General features: G+C 52.4%; 7 protein-coding genes across 7 annotated transcripts; 3 read left to right on the forward strand and 4 right to left on the reverse strand.

The window, feature by feature from the left end:
• Window positions 1-1,016: 1,016 nt before the first annotated feature.
• On the reverse strand, window positions 1,017-3,613 carry AYO20_11674 (hypothetical protein; the record flags this gene model as incomplete). Its single annotated transcript, XM_022649895.1, has 5 exons — window positions 1,017-1,588; window positions 1,661-1,768; window positions 1,817-1,879; window positions 2,777-3,397; window positions 3,532-3,613. 5 exons carry the CDS (start codon window positions 3,611-3,613, stop codon window positions 1,017-1,019), a joined length of 1,446 nt encoding a protein of 481 aa, XP_022494124.1.
• A 2,266-nt stretch (window positions 3,614-5,879) lies between these two features.
• On the forward strand, window positions 5,880-8,528 carry AYO20_11675 (hypothetical protein; the record flags this gene model as incomplete). The annotated part of the gene is made up of 6 exons (XM_022649896.1): window positions 5,880-6,044; window positions 6,093-6,190; window positions 6,243-7,095; window positions 7,149-7,167; window positions 7,223-7,355; window positions 7,409-8,528. 6 exons carry the CDS (start codon window positions 5,880-5,882, stop codon window positions 8,526-8,528), a joined length of 2,388 nt encoding a protein of 795 aa, XP_022494125.1.
• Window positions 8,529-8,850: 322 nt separating this feature from the next.
• On the reverse strand, window positions 8,851-10,585 carry AYO20_11676 (hypothetical protein; the record flags this gene model as incomplete). The annotated part of the gene is made up of 4 exons (XM_022649897.1): window positions 8,851-9,717; window positions 9,783-9,885; window positions 9,948-10,210; window positions 10,277-10,585. The coding sequence occupies 4 exons, from the start codon at window positions 10,583-10,585 to the stop codon at window positions 8,851-8,853; spliced, it is 1,542 nt and encodes a 513-aa protein (XP_022494126.1).
• Window positions 10,586-11,200: 615 nt separating this feature from the next.
• Window positions 11,201-12,047, forward strand: AYO20_11677 (hypothetical protein; the record flags this gene model as incomplete). Its single annotated transcript, XM_022649898.1, has 2 exons — window positions 11,201-11,769; window positions 11,831-12,047. 2 exons carry the CDS (start codon window positions 11,201-11,203, stop codon window positions 12,045-12,047), a joined length of 786 nt encoding a protein of 261 aa, XP_022494127.1.
• Window positions 12,048-12,448: 401 nt separating this feature from the next.
• AYO20_11678 (hypothetical protein) lies at window positions 12,449-14,505 on the reverse strand (the record flags this gene model as incomplete). Its single annotated transcript, XM_022649899.1, has 4 exons — window positions 12,449-12,500; window positions 12,559-12,956; window positions 13,019-13,139; window positions 13,190-14,505. The coding sequence occupies 4 exons, from the start codon at window positions 14,503-14,505 to the stop codon at window positions 12,449-12,451; spliced, it is 1,887 nt and encodes a 628-aa protein (XP_022494128.1).
• Window positions 14,506-15,380: 875 nt separating this feature from the next.
• On the forward strand, window positions 15,381-17,278 carry AYO20_11679 (hypothetical protein; the record flags this gene model as incomplete). The annotated part of the gene is made up of 6 exons (XM_022649900.1): window positions 15,381-15,769; window positions 15,823-15,867; window positions 15,924-15,983; window positions 16,050-16,438; window positions 16,500-16,884; window positions 16,951-17,278. 6 exons carry the CDS (start codon window positions 15,381-15,383, stop codon window positions 17,276-17,278), a joined length of 1,596 nt encoding a protein of 531 aa, XP_022494129.1.
• A 745-nt stretch (window positions 17,279-18,023) lies between these two features.
• AYO20_11680 (hypothetical protein) lies at window positions 18,024-19,406 on the reverse strand (the record flags this gene model as incomplete). The annotated part of the gene is made up of 1 exon (XM_022649901.1): window positions 18,024-19,406. The coding sequence occupies one exon, from the start codon at window positions 19,404-19,406 to the stop codon at window positions 18,024-18,026; it is 1,383 nt and encodes a 460-aa protein (XP_022494130.1).
• Between the last annotated feature and the right edge of the window lie 351 nt (window positions 19,407-19,757).

Here is a 19,757-nt window from a genome sequence, read left to right on the forward strand (position 1 = left end):
TTTTGTGTGGTCGGTGTGAACTTGTGTGTGGGTGTTATGGTTTTTGAAGTGGAGGGGGTCCCGGCGGTATGACCTGGCGGAGGTCGTCGGCAGCGTGATAGTGGTAGAAGTGGTAGGCCCACAGGTTGCTGCTTCCAAGATCCGATGGACTCCGCCGCCGATTGCTCCCGGGGTTTGGTCATGCAAAGACATCTACCTGCACAAGACAAAGCTGATTAGGAGAAAAGTCGACGCTTACAAGTAAAGCACCTGCAGCCTCTTTTCCTGTGGGATCACCACAGAATCAAGATGTGTTAAGCATTGTGCGACATGATGCTTATCGGAAATCCCAGGCCTCGGCCATGCATCGTGAGCTAGTTTCATGCTGATCCTCTTCAATAGACACTATCGCGAATGATGGTATTGCGTCGCCATTCCTCTCGGTATCGTGCAGTTAGGTGCTGGGTTTCGCTGGTCGAAAGTCAACTGCGATATGAGCTCCTTATGGAGCAATTTCTTCCTCAATCTCCGTGTGTCAGATACACATCGGCAGTGGAAGAAATATTCCCTTTTAGATCAGCTAACAGTCAACCTAAATTACCTGCAACAACTCAAGAGTCGCGATGAAGAAGATATGTCCTGGTAGAGTCATAGAACCACTAACTGCAACTCCTGAATCATGGAGAACCATGGACAACCAGGAACATCGTCACAAAAAGTCACTTTGCCGAGCTGGAATCTGATATTTCCCCCTTTGCTCCTCGCATTCTCCACATACTCTTTTCTTTTTCAATGCTCTATTGGTAAGTCTTGGTTTCTTGGAAACTCAGTTAGCTTACCATGCGATCGCTAACCTTGAACTCTACCTAGTCTTATCAGGCCCCTGACTATGCGGAGTCTTTTGTCTTTCCACGCATCCAAGAAACCATTTTTCAATACGAGACATTATGGCTTCACAACCATCGCCATTCTCCTGGCCATGCTCTGACCTGACATACATAGCCAGAAAGGAAAGACACAAATCCGTCATCCAGCTTTCAGCCTTCCAAGTTGTGGACGACGATATCCCAAAGCTCGTTCCGGTGGCGCCGCAGAAACTCGCGGTTGCCAGTCATCCTGTTCACCTGCAACACCCACCTAATTATGATAGCTCGCCAGCTTTGGAAGTCGATGAACATAGCCTCCAACCGCTCACTCTCCTCCTCGCTGGCCCTCCAAGCCTTTTCTTTTCGAACCAGCTCCGAGGCTTCGTTTGCGATGCGTAGCCGTTGCAGAGCAATCTCTGATATCTTCATCTCAAAATCCAAAATGGCAGACCAGTTCTTCTGCTCTTCCGATGTATGAAGGGTTTCTTGAAAAAGTGTTTCAACGTGAGGTTTGCCGTCTTCTCCTTCGCTATCAGAATCCAAGTGGATGACATCGATTGCCTTCTTCACGACTTTCCATCGATCATGACACACTTCTTGTTGCAGTTTGCGGAGCACCTGGATGTTCGTGCGGACGATGAACTGGATCGTGTGGTTTGCCTCGGGATTGGCCAGAAGTTCGAACAGTGCCTGGACCAGCTCTTCGGATTTCTTTCCAGCTCTGCGCAGGTAGAGATGGTAATCTGATGCACCAATTAGTATTAGGTGGGCTGAACCGGGACTTTCAGTACGACCAGGTCCGGCCAGTCCCTTACCACATCCATTCAATGGTTTCAAGAGTGCGTGGCTTGTTTGTCGTGCAGCTGTGCTCAGGACCTGGCCTAGAGGTCTGCTTGCCAGCGGAAAAGATTGTTGCTCCAGCTCTATGACATGTCGACAAAGGCATCAATGACCGGAAAGGACGCACTCACCTTCGATAAGTGGATCGAAATCGTGGGAAGCCCAGAGAATGTTGGCTTCGTGGTTCTCTTTCTCTTTTTTTCCCGGACATGGTTGTATGTTCGCTGATGATTGCCTTTGACCAAGACCAGAAATTCGTGGGCTCTCTTCACACCTCTGTTGACGGCGCTGAGAATGAATTGCTTGTTGCTTTTCATTTGACGCAAGAGATCTTTCTACGCTGGTGAGGCAGTTCATCGCCAAGGTGACAGGTGTTGCATGACCACAGGCAATCCAGCAGTGATGTATCCTGTCGCGATCCTGGAGTCCGCCTCGTCTATCCGGTGCGTGGCTTCATCTTGTGCATAGCACATCACGCACACCTCACACTACTGCTGGTCCAGCCGCACGAGTAAGTTGGTAAGCCCTCTGCTCCACCATGTATATCAGATGGGACGGCACGCAGATCGCTCTTAGGAGAGAGCAACGACCGGACAAAGCACGGTTTAACAGTTGATCAGCAAGAACATCACGCCAGCCTACGCTCGAGTTTCGGGTTCAGGTACACTGGGAATTGTCGCCCTGACATTGTTTCAAGGAGCCTTTCTGCCTTTGAAGAAATCTCAAACAGCAACATAGGCATGTGTCGAAGTCATTGGGACCAAAGAATAGACAGCATTGGCAGATTATCAACTCCTCTGTCTTATCCACTTATTCGTTCTGCTGAGCTTAGGGTTGTGCTATACATGGATTATCTTCTGTTGAAATGCCGTGTTGTTGTTTTGTCATGAAGCTCTTTACCTTTTATCTCTCTCGCTCCCAGCCTGATCCACTCTCGACTATGGAGATTACCTCGACACCATCGGTTGGTGTTCAAAGCGGCACAGAATATTCTGGCGAAATGTCAGCAATTGGAAGGAAATAGAGCATGAGTCACTCACCATTGGTTCTGCAGGTGGCATTACACGAAGGCCACGGACCATTATCCCTACCTCCGTCCTGCGGCGTCCTGACCACGTCCTTCAACAAGTCAATCAATCTCTGGTTGCCTAGCTTCTGAATGCCAAACTTGATGGCGTCGACGGTGCTGTTTGTCGGGCCCGAGGGCGCTCGGCTGAAGATATCAAGCGACGCCACCGACTGAGACGCAGCGGGTGTCTCGTAGACGACCACGAAGCCGTCGCCATGAGAGTCGTAGCCCCAGCTGATGACTTCGTACGTGTTGTTCTGCGCGGCGAGGGAAGCCGTGGGCACGCTGTGGTAGGCACCGCCAATGGCGTCACTGACGGCCGTGTCGAGCGAGTATGCCATGTACGTGGCGTTGGGTCTCTGCGTGTCGTTTACGAGCTGGAAGGTCGTCAAGGTGGCCAGGTGCGTGGCCTGGAGCGGGTAGCACGAGTCATTCGCGCAAGGCCGTGTCAAGGTCCAGATGAAATTTCGGAAGATTTGGTAGAGCTCTTGGTTGGAGTACGTGATGAACCAGTTCCCCAGGAACCAGTTTGGTGGCATCGGATCCCATGGCTTCGAGGGTGTCTCGTTGAAGGTCGGTGGTGTCCGCAGCTGGATCGGGCGGAGGGGGACTTGATGTGCTTGGAGGAGTGAGAGGGACAAGTCTGTGTCTTCAGGTCAGTGACCCATCCTTGCACCCCATTTAGTGGCTACTGGTGCTCTAGATCTGCTGGTGATGTGGATCACGTTGCCGACAGCAGCTGGATGGCAGAAGATCGCACCCTGAGGGTGAACATACCCGGTTGAGATCCGATACCAGCACCCACAGACACCCACGGGAAGCACATAAACACCAGGCCCATCAGGAGGGACAGAAACATCTTGCGAAACATCACAGCACGATGTGAACAAGGTACGAGACTACTGGCAACTGGCATGCAGCTGCTGTCTTGCACTTACTGCGACATACACGTATTTATACCTCCAATCACACTGGCTGTCCATCTATCCATACAAACGGTTTAGTTGCTTCGCCAACCCTCCCTCGAAAAAGCCAGGCAGACTGGCATGCGCCAAAACGCCATTACGGGGATTCATGCATTCATTCAACTCCTTGTCCATCATCGTCGGCAAATGCAGATGCAGCTTCAGCTGAGCAAGCTAGCTAGCTAGCTGACTTGTCGGTCAAGGTCAATCTATCTATTAGCTAGCGCTTATATATATAGACTTTGGTACCTCAGGCTGCATTCCGACCACTGCGAGAGATACGCCAATGCGTGGCCCAGCCAGACCGAGCCAAGAAACAAGCAAGCAAGCCACCCATCTATCCATCCTTCGATCTATCTATACAACGCGACTGAGCGCCTCACCCAACCCCCAGGTCAGGTCAGGTCCGGTCAGGCCATGTTCGCCAGTCCATCCCTCCCTGTTTTTCCCCGGAACCCGGGGGATGACTGTACATAAGTCTGGAACGCCTGACCATTCCTGCCCATGGGGTTTGTGAGGGGCGTTATTGGTACCAAACCTCCAATGTTGCTGACGGGCTGCATACGAAGTACAGCCTCGTTTGCTCCTCTCGTTCGTTTCATCTTGGAAGCTTGGTCTCCGATTGGTGAGCGGCCAGCAGGGGTATATATATATGTGCAGTACCTCGTACCAGGTACTCACTCACTCACTCGCATGTATGTTTGCATCTAAGTATGTACGTACGGCTGACGTCCACTTCCCGAATTACTCTACAGATTACATATCAGGCTCCAAGCCCGCGGCCCTGAGCTCTGAGCTCTGAGCAAAGCGAGCCAAGATCTCCAGAAGAGAAGAGAGAATTACTCGAATGAGTAGTACCCACATCCACACCCACATCCACATGCGCTTCCACTTCCACGTGGAGTGTACCGTGTACCTCGTCTCGATTATCGCCTATCGTGTACCGGGTATGGACTTGTACTCGTTCGCGTACGGGGATTATGATATCATGATATCGTCATGTCTAGGTATTTATATCAGATGTACAAGTACGAGGTACTGCGGATATAGACATCGATAGAGATACAGATACCGGGGTTGGGGTACACGGAGGGTTGGATTAACATGACCCAGGTACCCAGCATGCAGCAAGCAGCAAGCAACAAGTGGGACTGATTGATTGACTGTTTACTTACGTCCAGGGCCTCCCCCTTTCCATACCACATGCCACACCACAGACCACCGCAGACCACCAGACTGAATGCCAATAAAGCAACACGCACGCATCGACAAGGGGGCAGGGGAAGATTTATGAAGCAAGGCATCCAAAATAGAAAATGGGCTTGCTTGCTTCTGTCTCTGTCTCTGTCTCGAAGATATTGCACGGCCAAGCCAGACTCGAGAGGAAGAACGTACCCGGATGTCCAGACACCATGCACACATCCTCTGGACAGGTGCTGCACAGATACCATGGACAGATCAGACATCGTCAAAGTCCAAATACCATCCTTCTTGACAGAACACCAAAATATATATATATATATATATATTATATGCCTCGAATCGAGTTTCGTCCATTGCCATTTTCGTTCAGGAAAGAGAGTGAGGCCGCTTTACTCGTGTACGTGATGGAGCATCGAGGAGGCCCGGCAGAGGAAGGGGACCCATCAGCCGAGAGCTGATTGGGTGCCCATTATCCCTGGCCGTGATGAGTCAGCGGAAAAGTAGCTGTAGAGATATCCGAAGAAGTGAAGCACGATTTCCGGCGGCCTCGGTCCCAAAACCCTGCCCGCGCAATTGAAGGGAGAGGGACAGCAGTGTCGGTGTGAATCGAGCCGTGACGGACAATCCAATCCAATAGCGAACTAGTTGCGTAGCTGTGGTACACTCTGTCTTAAGCTTTCCCCTCATAGGAAATGCAACTTGGACTTGCTCTTTAGTCGGGGCGGTTGGGGGGACTAGTACTGTACCTTGAGCCACGCCGTGCCAGGCAAAGCACGAGGACGATGCGGGGTTGTGGGGAGGGGAAGGGAAGGAGGACCGTGGACCCCGAAGCCTCGTCGCCTGGTTTTCAACTGCTGCTGTGTACCGAGTACTTGCTGCACTCTCCTCTGCTCCCCTCGGTGCAGTCAGCCTAACTTGTCTTTGCGCTTGATATCCAGATAGAGTCGCCATCGCACAATGTCTACTGAACCATCAATGTCGCCACTTGTTGGATCGCCGGCAAAACCAGCTTCCCAAGCCCATGGAGAGTCAGATCCTCCGCGCTCAACTACTAGACAGAAGAAACGCTCCCCGCGGCGGGCGTCCATAGCTTGTGTGGCATGTCGAAAGAGGAAAATCAAGGTAAGCCCACAACGTGCAGTCCATGCTCTCTGCTTATTCTCCGCCCAGTGCGATGGGGATCCCAAGAAGAAGGGCGAGCCGTGCCTGCAGTGTAAGCACCTCAGTCGACCTTGCATATTTCGCATGGACGATCGACGCAAGATGAAGTAAGGAGCACATGTTCTCTCACCATATGGTCGTGAATTAACGCAGACACAGCTCAACATCAAAAGCCTACATAAAGCGCCTCCAAGATCGCCTTGCGGCATTGCAGGAGAGCCAGGGCAATCCTTCTCCCACAAGGGAAGACGACGATGGCAGCTCTTCCGGATCTGGACCGCATCCCACTCATGCAACGTTTGAGGACGTCAGAGTCTCGCTCGACGACGGGCCTACACAAGCCATACCTGCCCCGTCTGACGCCGACAACGTCTTGCGTGGCTGCTCGAACGTGATCAGAGAGCAAGACCCCTTCGCAGGCATCTCGAACTATCAGATGATGGATTGGCAGTTTGACATTTTCGACCTGGACCCCGTACAGTCAACCAACGATCAAGGCACTCGCAGTGGCGCGCCACCGAAGTCCATTGAGGCGAGGAACTACATGATCAGCCAGCTGTATGCGGCCATGGGTCAGCTTGATGGAGATGAGCCTGGACAAATCATGAATCTGAACATCACCTCTATTCTCCCACCCTCGTCGCCCGAACCGCTTGAATCAGCAACACAAGCTCTTGAGGAGCTGGCCGATTCCAAGGACGTGCAGAAACATCTCTTGGATCTCTATTTCATGTACCCCGATCCCCTGCTACAGGTGCTGCTGAAAGAACCATTCATGTCTGTCTACGCTGCCGGAGTGAAGACGCAGTATTTCTCCAAACTTCTCCTATACTCTGTTCTTCTGAACGCCTTGCGACTGAGCAGCGATCCCTCAATCCGTCATTTAGATCGAGTCTACCTGAAGAGAGTGAGAGAGGAGCTCGTCCTGGAGATGGAAAACCCAACGATATCTACAATTCAAGCTTTGTGCATCTTTGCTGATTATCGTGGTTCGGGCTTAGGCCATGATAAGGTGCGTGGAAAGCAGTCAGATCCATCAAGACCCTCATCTAACCTTGACTTCAGGCATGTCTACTTTACGCGGGTACGTGAGAGCTTCAGAGCTGGACACGGTCGGGGTCTAAACGTCTTACTTCCAGGCATTGCTTTTCGAATGCTGTATGACCTCGGTCTGAACCGCGACGGCACCGACTTGCTCGCACTCGGCTACATCTCAGAACGTGACTTGCAAGTGCGTCATGACGTGTTTTGGGGCTGCTATGTATATGATAAGTACGTGGACTTGTCGATGGGGCTACAACAGGCTATCTAATGCTTCATTTCAGGTTCTACAGCATTTACCTAGGGCGTCCAAGTACGGTCAAGCTGGCCGATGCAACGGTGCCGCGGCCATCAAGTAGGAGCGATGACCCTCAGCTTCAGACCCGAGTTGCATGGTGTGATCTTTGCATGATCCTAAGCGATGTCATCGACATGGTCAACTACCCGTCATCTTCGATTGTGTTGAGACACCAGAGCACGATTGCCCGCCTCTCCAGCATGAGTCAACGACTGCTCCAGTGGTTGGAAGCTCTACCAATCTGGATTCGAAGGAAACCAGAATCAGAACATCCTCCTCCTCCTCCAGGCGTCTACGCTCTCCACATGCAGTTCTACACCACAATCATCATGCTTCATCGGCCGTTTGCGGCCTACACGTCCCCCTCATCAGGCACCACTGGACACGGGGGAAAGTCTCTGGGAGGTCATACTCCGGCGCTCTCAAGACAGGTATGCAATGAAAACGCAATTCGATTCTCGAAGCTGCTCTTGGCATACAGGGAACACTATGGCGTCGAGAAAATATACTCGTCAATGCTGCACATGATCTTTATTGCGGCTACAACGCTCATCTCACAAATCTCGACCGACACAAACGAGAAAGAGGAAGGCACCGAGAAGAAAAAATGGCTGGCGGTGTGCCTGCAGGCGCTCAACGATTTGACGCCCTCCTTCCACATAGCTGGACGCGTCCATAGGGTCATTGCCTCCTTTCTCGAAGGTTGCGGGTACTCGGAGCTTGCTCCTCTCGCCGCCGCCGCCAGTGGTGACACGGATGGGAAGATGCCCGATCAGCAATCCTCGCAGCGACAAGGCGAGGCCCGGAGACGGTCTCGTCAAGCTTTTCCCACCAACTCCTTGGCCTCCGGCTCCTCAGGGAGCGAGGATATCACTGATCCGACCCTCGCCGTCGATGAATACGGGCTTCGCCAGGCCCTTCAACAATATCATACAACAACAACAACAACAGCAACAACAGCAACAACAGCAACATATCCTACGCTCGGAGGCATGGAGAGTCTGCTGAACCTGGATTCCTTCCAAACTCAGTCGGTGTTCCCTGATTTCGAAAAGGCCGACGTTGACAGACTAACGGAGCTGGAAATGAACTACCTATGTACTTGAGGGCAGTATTGGTATGTCCAGTAACGATACCTTGGTACCCTTTGGAGAGCCCGAAAATTAATTGGTTAGCATGTGCACTGATCTGATCTGGTTCTTATCTAGTCTCTGCTGCCCTTTGAGTCAAGTCTTGCTGGATAATACTGGGGCTACGCATCGAGTCCCTGTATCGCTGATTCCCGGAGTGACTTGTGTTGCCAACCTTCTCCTCAGATGCTGCACGATCCATTAGCACTGAAAGAGAGAGGGAATAGACGCGAAAGGAAACGGTGATCTCGACAATGCCAGCAGGACTGTGATGGGCAGGAATCAAGCTCAATTGTTTTCAGTCAATTAACGACTTAGGATCCCGCCTCTGCAAATCGACATCCAATCCTTCTTGCACGACGAGCCAGCCCGGGCGCAGTCTGTAGCGGTTCGGGTCCACGAGGTGGACCTCAAACCTCCGAAAGAACTCCGGGATGAACTTCGTGATCTCCAACATGGCAATGTTCTTCCCGATGCAGACTCGCGGCCCTCCACCGAAAGCAAAGCTCAAGTTCTCCATATACCGCACCCTCTCCTTGTCCGGATCCAGCCAGCGGTCGGGCCTGAACTCATCCGCATCCTCGCCGTAGAACTTCTTATCCCGATGCACCGTCCAGGCGTTGCACCCGACCACGGTCCCTGCCGGTATGAACTTTCCGCACAGTTCGACACCGCCTTCGGGCACGACACGAGGAATCAGCTGCCCGAGAGCAGGGTGGATCCGAAGACACTCTTTAATCAGAGCCTGGAAGTACACCATACTGTTCCCTTCCGTCCAGGTGATCGGCTTCTCATAGGTTTCATCCACCGGCCTGGCCTTCAAGACAGCTTTCAACTCCTCCATGAATTGGCGATGACTGCCCTCATGCGTAAGAAGCCGATACACTAGCTCACGCAGCACAATGGCTGTGGTGTCCGAGCCAGCGCTGACGTTGGTGTTTGCGTACTCGGCCAGTTGCCCGTCGGTCATGATATCGGGGTACTTCTCGCGTGCTTTGATGAAGCGGGTCAGGAAGTCCGGGCTCTTGACGCCATCGTGGACAGTGTGTGCGTGGATCTGCTTCATGGTCCACATGACCACATTGCCTGCGGGTCTGATTTTACGGAAGATGTTGCCGAGGCCTTTGATTCGAAGCCACTCGTCGACCGTGGGGATCTGGCCGACCTGGGGGATGCTCTCAGGGAAGCTGTTCAAGAATCGGAGGGGAGTCCCCTAATAGGAGCACCTACCATGCCGATGTAATCCATCGCTCGCCCGGTGTGATACATCATGCGATCAATATCTTCACCCGAGTCGATGAAACCGAGACGTTTGCTGAACGTGATTTCGCCGCTTCGACGAGGTCAACCTGACGAGAAAGAGAGCGGATTTGTCGTAGTTGTGGGGATACCTACATGACATCAAAGGCGTACATCTGCAACCATCGTGAAAGGTCACATTCTCTTCCCGGGTCCACAAACCGCTCATTTATCTGCTTCACGAACGCTCGAAACGTGGAATCGATGAGGGGCTCATACTCCACCACAGTACTCATGGCATACGCATGAGCCACGGGACGGCGGATGTGGGCGTGCTTCTCCTCGTCCATGACGGAGGAGAGGTTGTGAATCACTTCGCCCGCTTGGCTCGTCTGGTGTTGCGAGATGTACAGATGGCTCTACCCGTATAAATGTCAGCGTATTTGTCCGGGGGTATACGACCCCTCGGAGAGAGCGTTCCTTACCTTCTTGAACACGGGTTTCCACCCATAGATGATGCGGACGGCCTCGGCGTCTCCGACAGAGATGGTGTTCGGTGCCAGACGAAGGAGAGGGGTGTCGTATTGGCGATGGAGCTCATAATCTTTCTGGGACTTCCTTTGCACACAGTGGATGAACAGCCAGAGACCCGAAATCGACGCCAGAAATGGGCCTGGAATGCCGCGTACGCCGGGCTTGTAGCGATTGCGGAGTAACCTGATGAATATTCCAACCAAGATGCAGGGGATCCAGTATTTCTGCAGCAGGGCGAGAATATCATAGAAAAGTGCCATGACTGGAAGTGTAGTCTCCGGCTCCACCAATTACCAGGGTTTGCTCCAGATGGGAGATTCAGGAGGGAACGAACCTCGTGTAAGAACAAATTACGGGGGGACTTTGGGATTTTCTCAGAATGAGGGGGTGGAATTATAGGTAGTGAGTGGCATAGAACACACATGTCTTGACCCTTTTCGCAGGCGTGGTGGTTAGCTATCATGTCCCTGGGGTCGTCCCGGAAAAGGGGGGCCGGCACGGGGAGGGCAAAGACGCACGGAACGAGAGGACAACAACGGCTGAACACTCACGAAGATGCCGGACCTCCGCTCTTCGGCCGTTGGACGTTGTTCATAAGCCGTCCTGAAGCTGATTCACGCCTCTGCGGAGGCCGTCAATCTCTCTCGGATTCTCAATGAAAATCTAGAAGCGGGTATTCTTCCGGTGCTTGCTTCCATGTATCCGGTGGTGCGCAACACGCGGAGAAGGCTATAGGAGGCAGGAAGTGCGAGCTGAGCTCGGGGCTCTGTCGAGGGCCAGCTTATAGACATACTGGGTAGATTTTCAGGGAGAGTCTGGCGTTACAGCTTCTACCGTGAGCAATACTCTGTCAAGTGTCAATTCTTATCTTCAAGATGTCGTACAGTGACCTGAAAGGCAAGACTTTCATCGTGACCGGCGCGGCCAGCGGCATGGGACGGACGACATGCCTCGCTCTCGCCAAACAAGGAGCGAACGTCGGTCTCCTCGATCTCCGCAAACCCGACGACGTGCTCTCCGAAATCGAGAAGCTCGGAGGCGAGGCCATCTCGCTGGCCTGCAATGTGCAAGACCGCTACGCCGTGGACGAGGCTGTCAAGGCCGTCGTCGACCGGTTCGGTGGCCTGCACGGAGCGGCCAACATGGCTGGCTACGTCGGTAATCAGGGGTTTCATGGCAAAGACAACGCGCTCGATATCATGGACGATGCGTACTGGGATAGCATGTTGACGACGAACTTGAACGGGGTCAAGAACTGCTTGAGGGCGCAGTTTAATCATATCAAGGAGGGAGGATCGATCGTCAATGCTGCGAGCATTGCGGGCCAGATGGGCGTCGCGTATAACTCGTGTTATGCTGCCAGCAAGTGGGGGGTCATTGGGCTGTCGAAGAGTGCTGCCCAGGAGGGAGGAGCGAGGGGGATCCGGGTGAATGCTGTTGCGCCGTAAGTTGCGTCCATCCGAAGCCCCGACGAGGTCCTCCTATTCGAGATTATTAATGTCAAGGGAGGATGGTAGTGGAGTGGTCGATACACCGTTGGTCGATTCGCTGGGAAGTGAGAAGGAGGTGTATGACTTCCTGCTCTCGAAGACGGCGCTCAAGCGGATTGCGCAGCCAGAGGAAGTGTCCAAGGTGATCATGTTCTTGTTCAGTGAGGAGGCAGGTTATGTCACAGGCAACGTGGGTCGCATCCTGAACAACGTCCGGCAATGGTGTTGCTAATTGTATGATAGGTGATCAACGTCGATGGGGGGTACCAATGACCACCCTTTGTGGTCGGAAGGGGGCAGTTCCCCCTACGTACTCGGTAGTGGTCTAAGCTTGGCACCCATGGGTGACTTGGCAACGTCTTTAAAATTATGTAAGCCCGGCGGCCGGGGTGCCACACCTGGTAAAGCGGCAGGTCTGATGGACATGGAGCAGTTGCAGGCGTGATACAAGAGCTCTACACTGCACAAAGGCAGGACATACTTTGGGGTAACGTTCGCCATCTTGCTACGATTGCTACAATGCTATCAACTTCGACGCTAGAGTGAACCTTTGCCTGCTCAAGATAGTTAAACTAACTAGCCACTAGTCTCATGGAGTTCACATCCTCCTTCCCCAATCCTTCACTGACAACTTCACTCCCCAATGAACGACGTCAAGACCTCTGGCTCCTGGTTGAAATACCACCTGCAGCGGGTCAGCCATCTGGAAGGAAAAGAAACTTGGATCGAGGGGGCCAACTCACACATTATCCTCTCCCTTATTGTGCAACTCCTGCTCCAGAAACCCACTAGCCAGCCAAGCAAATTCGAGTTCCGGCTCTGGACACCTACTCTTCCATTCAAAATCCTCGTAGCGATGCAACCTCAACAACTCAAAATAGTGCAGACGCGAGCCACCGTGGAAGGAGTACAATTTGCCGTCGACTGTGCCATTCTTGAACGAGCTCTGGCAGTTGTCGCCCCAGACCGTCTTCTCCAGCCAGGCCAGCATCTGCGACTGCCAGTTCTTGGCCTTGCCTGGCTTGAGGAGGAAGGAGCTGTAATTTTGGGTTTGGAGCTTGTTGATGATGTCGACGATATAGAGGGTTACGCGCTCAATGGAGGGCAGGAGACTGCCGTGGCCCACTGGTGCACCCGGACCCTATCCAGAGATGAGGTTGGCCCACGCAAAGATAATTTGGACAGGAAATACGAGGTACATACCATATAAACAAAATAATTTGGCATATCGTTTGCGATGGCGGAAAGATAAGCTGCGGGGTCTTCCTTCCATTTCTTCTGGAGGTCCACTCCATTCAATCCAATCGTTGGCCATCTGGGCACCCTGTCGGAGGTGTCAGTCATGCGCCCGGACAACAGTGCTCCCCAACTCACATCGACATGTCGAAACCCGTGGCGCAGATGATAACGTCGAACTGCCGCTCCGTGCCATCGGCGGATTTGATGCCCTTGGCCGTGAAAGAGTCTAATTCTCCCCAAGCAATTTCGACATTGTCAGCGCAGAGTGCTTCAAGGTATCCGGTTCCAGGTGTAGGTCTTCGGCATCCCACAGGATAGGTAGGTAGCAGAAGCTCGGCCAGCTCGGGCTTCTTGGCGAGTCTTCTCTTCATATCTTTGGTCGTAAAGTCCAAGGCGTCTGCTTGAGCTTTGGTGCCATGGATGAAGAAGGGAAAGCCATCGTTCAATTCCTTCTCGACAGCCTTACGATACTTGAGGTATTCGTCAGGGTTCTTGGCCCAGAACGCTTTCTGCTCCTCCGTAAATGGTTCCCCATTGGCCGGAACGAAACTAGAGCCCAAGCTCGCCGTGATCCAGGTCGGATTGCGCATGAAGACAGTCAGCTCTGATACCTCCTTTTGGATGGCGGCGGTAATCTGAATACCACTACTGCCGTTCCCGATCAACCCGACCTTCTTTCCCTTGAGGTCGGTCTTCGGATTGTAATCAGCACTGTGAAGGAGTTGGCCTTGGAAGAGGTCACGGCCTGGGGTTGTAGGCCAACGCCAGTGATTGAAATATCCGGAAGCATTGATGAATATATCGCACTCCTCGATGATGTCCTCGCCAACTTCACCATCTGTGATTCCAGGACTCGAAACAACGGTTCTTCTTCCATCTGTCCGCTTGCTGTGGACGAACCATTGCTGTTTCTCGTCGTTCCACTCAGCGCCCACGACCTTCCGTCCGAGCGTGATATACTGGTTAAGTTGATACTTCTTTGCCACTTCTTCAAAGTACTTCAGAATCTCCGGCGCCGTGACATAGTACTCCGACCATCTGGGATTCGGTGCCCAGGTGAACAGGTAAGCGTGAGCTGGTATATCGCAAGCACATCCCGGATATTGATTCTCGAACCATGTCCCGCCGAGACCCTGGTTCTTCTCAATAATGTGGAGATCAATGTTCTTGAGCACACCAGTTTGGACTTCATGTGCCAATGACAAGGCGCTCGCGCCAGCTCCGGCGACAATCACTTTCATTCGACGGGGCCACAGGAAGGGCATCTTCGACAACTCGTACGCGAGGGGGTATTTTTTGTATGCCTCCGTGGCTTCGATGGGTGCAGGTTCCCGATGAGCATTGTTGGTATCGGCCTCCGTCACTCCATTGAGGGGGCCATTTGTGACGGTGTGGGCCACACCGTTTATCGCACCTTCTGGCACTCCATTTGTTGCTCCGTTGATTGCCATCGTAAATGGTTCTTTTGCAGAGTTAGCAGGCAAGGGGGATTGTGTTGTGATGCCTGGGGTCAAGATGCGAGAATCCACCTTCGACAAGCTGTGAGACTCGTCTGCTGTTCTTTATGAACTGATGGTTTTCATCGGTTGTACAAGCCCTACTGCCTCGTGTCCGCAGGACGCCTAGTGGACAGCTATGTAGAAACACTGCTGGTCTCTTGAATGCCGGGGATTGAAGTACCGGGACGGCCCAAGGTGGAGGTGCCCTTTTCCGGATTGGAGACTCCATGTCTGATCCCATGTGTCAAGAGCTCCGCGAGAAAGATAGAGCTCCTCCCACGAACATCCAGGCCGCTCGAAATGAGCGGCATGAGAAGGGAGGCGAGCGAATGAGTCTGGATAAACTCGGCAAGGATGGGGCGGTACCGTGCCATGTAGCCGATAGCAGTACTGTGACGAAGGACACCAGCACTCACGCCAGAACAGGAGAGGTTTTCAGCTCTATACCAAGGAGAGAGGATCCCCAGAGAATATCGGAAGCGTGGCCAGACGCGGGCCGAGAGACGGAAAAAGGGCATATCAAATTCCGCGACGCCGCCTCCTCTCCATTCACACTCCGGTGCAAGCTCGTTCCCCAGACAGCGCGAGATGCCGACCTCTTTTCTGGGGCTTACCCCAGATTGCTCTATCCTCAGAGAGGCTGGGCATCTGGGGTTGGCCTGATACGGTGCCTTCGGGGGGAAGCGGTGAATATAAATGTGAGAGGTCTCGACCTGCCTTCGATCCCTGGTCAACCCTGCCGTCTCAATCTCTCAGACCCCTCTTCCACTCCTGCACTTATTAGATATTCTCCCTACCAAAGAGGTTGACTGGAGTTTGTGAACGCCATGACTGTGCTCAACACCGATGCGGGGGTCTTCGAGCGCCGCCGTCATTTCAAGTTCTACACCGTCCTCATCATCCTCTTCGTGTCACTGGGCACGTGTTCCTATGGCACTTCAGCCTCCATCATCAGTACCACGCTGGGACAGCCTTCCTTTTTTGTGGCCATGGGTCTCAATGACTCCAACATGGCCAGCTTGACTGGTGCCATGAACAGTCTCTACTACGCCGGAGGCATCTTCGGCGCCGTCTGCCATGGCTTGATAGCTGACAGATATGGACGCAAGTGGGACATCTTTGTCGGCTCAACTTTTGTTCTCGTCTCTCAAGCATTGATCACTGGATCTGTGAACCCCGCTATGTTCATCGTCTTTCGGTTCTTCGCCGGCTGGGGGTAAGCTCCTGTTCTCGTTTCGTCAATGAACACCAGTTCTGACTGGCAACCAGAGGGTTTCAATTGGTGGCCGCCGTCCCAATGTGGATTGCAGAAATGTACGTACAACAGATTCCCAGCCACTTATATCTCCGAGCTGACTGGATATGCGTAGCGTTCCACCGGCACATCGCGGCATGCTCAGCGACATTGCTCCCATCATGATCAACGTCGGGTGAGTCTGCCCAGTGCATGGTGGCCGACCAAACCATTTGCTTTGCTCTGACGTCTGGTATGACAGCTACACGCTCACTGGATATGTTGGGGTCGGCTTCTACTTTTTTGATTCGAAAGATGCCTGGAGGGGCCCAATGGCTCTGACAATGATTCCCCCATTGATCCTCTGTTGTGGGATCTATTGGATACCAGAATCTCCGAGATATCTTCTTCTCAAAGACAGATACGAGGAGGCATGGGCAATCATTGCTCGATTACATTCGGATCCTAGGGACCCTCACAATGAGTTTGCGAAACGCGAGTACTATCAAATGCAACGACAGATCAAGTTCGACGCTTCCCTGAACACGGGGTACAAAGAGATCTTCACCAGGCCCTCTTACCGAAAGCGAGCTTTCATCTCCATCATCTTAATGGTCTGTGTCATGAGCTCGGGTGTTCTAACCATACAAAGTACTGCCTTACCACCTTCCCCCCTTCTCCTCCCCTTTTATGCATGTGCTAAGCTTTGTAGACTACGGCGTCAGTTTGTACGCAAAACTGGGATACGATAACCTTCAGACACTGCTCTTTCAAACCGGCTACACTGCAACAGCTCTGTGTTTCAGCATCATTGCCATGACCTACGTCGACCGCGTCAAGCGGAACTATCTCATCGGCGTTGGCTTTTGCGGCTGCGGCATCGCCGTCATCCTCGAAACAGCGTTGACTGCAAACTTTCTAAACTCTGACAACAAGGCCGGTCTGGGCGCCGCCGTCTTTGCTTTCTTCCTCTATGTGGTCTTTTTTGAACTTTGTCTGGATGGACCCGAGTTCTTCTATCACTCGGAGATCTGGCCGACGCATATGAGGGCGAAGGGTTACACGCTTTGTGTCGCTTTTTACAGCGGGATCAATATGTAAGTGTATATGCCCAGAGCCTCTTTCTTGTGAGATATCGACGTGCTGACACTAGATTTCTCTAGAGTGTGGCTTCAAGCAGCACCTACAGCTTTCGCGCACATCGGTTGGAAGTACTATATCTTCTTTATCCTCTTTTCGGCTCTGGGAGCGTTCTGTGCCTTTTTCATCTTCCCCGACACCCTGCACAAGCCGTTGGAAGAAGTCGCGGCCATTTTCGGGGATCACGACCTGGTCATCGTTTACCAGAAGGAGCTCGATAGCGCTCACATTGCTCTTGAGACTATCGAGGAGATTATTCCCGGAATGGGCCCGAAGCAGGTCGACGACGCAAGTTCAGAGAAGGAGGGACCACGAACGGCCGTGATTGAAGATGTGGGCACCCAAGCCTGAAAATGGATGAGAAGTATCCGTCAGGTGCTCTGCTCACACGTATTCTACTTCGAAGTCGAGGCAAATTGGGCGGATGCTTGTCAGAGGCGAGGAGGAGTGTGCTTCCCTAGGTGCCTTACATGACAAACACGTTGTTTCCTGGTTTTCCAACCCGTTGCACTGAGCAAATACTATTACTAGGGGCTGCTAATCTTGCAGCATTTGCGGATCAAGGGTACCAGGTAAGTGGTAATGTATGCACCATTGTTGGTTGCAGCTTAGGTACACAAGTGCAACGTCCCATTCTGAATCGAATTGAACTCCCTTGGTTGGGAAGCAACGATTGTACCGTGGTCACGAGGGCTTTGAATCTGGTATAGACATATATATTAGTGATGCTGCTGGCCTGCCACCCCCTTTACAGGATTCCATAATTTTACTACATTGGCCCTCTTTTGCATCCTTGGTGGCAAATGTCCTCAACTGGTGTCAGCTTGGGAAGCCATTGTGACAGTCTCTCCGAAGGATGAGGGAACAAGTGGACAATGCGCAGATTTAGCACATCCTTTCAGGGCGTGTTATTTTATTCTTTGAGGTAACCCGGAGAGAATACTACGTACGTACAGCATCTCTCCATTCGATACCACGAGCAGTTGACCCTTAAGAAAGACTACGAATGTGTGGAAATATATTCATTTAGAAGATGGCGTTAATACATGAATAGTGACCCAGGACAGGGCAATTATTTTACTCGAGCACGTCTCAATCAGATAATTTGCGTCCGAAAGCAGGCACGGACAAACCTTTTGGGATGTCCACGCTGTGCTTCCTCTGCTACGGCGTCAGTTCGGTCCAAGGTCCTTTCACTCCTCTGCTTAGCATTTTGGCTAATCTGCCAACGTCGAAGAAGGCCCATGCAGAGACCAGCAACAACGAAGACAACTCCTGTGAAGATCTGTGCGCAGACATACGACCCGCTCTTGGCCACAATCTGTAGGACGATTGGCGCACTTGCAATCGACGGAATAGCCAGCACAACCCAGAAGATACTCAGTCCCGAGGGTAGATTTTCGATACCAATGATCTCAGCCATGACCGGCGCAGCGAGTACCCAAAAGACACCACCCACGGTGCCCTGCACAAGAGCAAAGAAGATCAGTAATCCGTAAGTTTTGGCGTTGATCCAAATTGACAACGCAAAGACGCCGGTCAACAAGGTCATCAATGTGGCCAGATTGAAACGCCCAAAACTGTCGGCGAAGTGTCCAATGAGTGGACGCCCGAGTGCCTGGCCTAGCATAAAGAGAGCCGGAATGACTGCCGCTTGAGAGTCGTCAAGCCCGATCTCATTCGCATAGTTGGCGAGGGTGAAGACCAGAACGAAATAACCAAGCATACTCAAAGAGCCAAAGACCAGCAAAGCGATGTATTCCATTCGTTTGAGAAGAGTAAAGTCAAAGGCCAGTTGCCGTGAACCAATTGATTCGTACCGGGTTTTGATGAGTAAAATGGCTGTTGTATTGACCACAAAGGTAATGATGCTAAAATTTCGAAGGGTCCAGGACAGACCCCGGCTCCCAATCATCGCCGATGCGCTCAGGGAATATGTGAGGCCTCCAAGACCAGCTCCTGCGATCGCCGCCCCATTGGCCAGTGCACGTCGCTTGGTGAACCATTGGGAAACGATACCGTACGATGGAAGAAACAATAACCCCATTCCGACGCCGAAGAAGGCACCCTGGGACAGCAAAAGCTGCCAAAAGGCAGTCGATATGCTCGCGCATATGAGGCTCACTGACTGTAGGAGAGCACCGCAGACCATGGTAGGCCGTGTCCCGACGGCTCGAACAAACATAGTCACCAGTGGAGAGAGTAAAAGAGTGGTTCCGATGCTCAAGGATCCGACCAACGCATACTCGAGGGGCCCGACGCCCGGAAACGTGTCGTTTTTTAGATAATAAGCCAGGAACACCGAGTATGCGGCGTTGACGCCCCACGAATGGGCATTGACGACTGCAACGCAGAGGGTCACGATCCAGCCGTAGCCTCCATCCGGCGTTGCAGTACGGGGCTGTTCTTGTACCACAACCGTTTGATTTTCTGAATACGCCCCCAAGGCAGAGCCTGATTGTGATTCGAGTTGAGACATCACTGCACCAGAGAGTCAAAGGAGAAGAGCATAGCTAGATTTGAAAGACGTCCTCGATACGTGATGTCCTATATAAAAAAACCAACTTTGCAGAACACCCAGATCTATTCCCCGAAACATGGCTAGCTTCCCTAGTTTACACAACAGGCACGGCATATTATTCTTTTTTTTTAAAAAAGAAAAGGCTTGACGGGTCAAGATTCCCTGCGGCATCCAGAGAATATCCCGATGTACCCTGGTAGCTCCTGTATCGCCACTCGTATCGACACCGGTCCTGTTTCCGGACTTTATCCATGCTCTAGCTCTTGGGGCATTTCGTGCTCGAACCCCCCCCCCCCCCCCCCCCCCGGG

The sequence above is a fragment of the Fonsecaea nubica genome (genome assembly GCF_001646965.1).
Source record: "Fonsecaea nubica strain CBS 269.64 chromosome Unknown Scaff181, whole genome shotgun sequence".
Lineage (NCBI taxonomy): Eukaryota > Fungi > Ascomycota > Eurotiomycetes > Chaetothyriales > Herpotrichiellaceae > Fonsecaea > Fonsecaea nubica.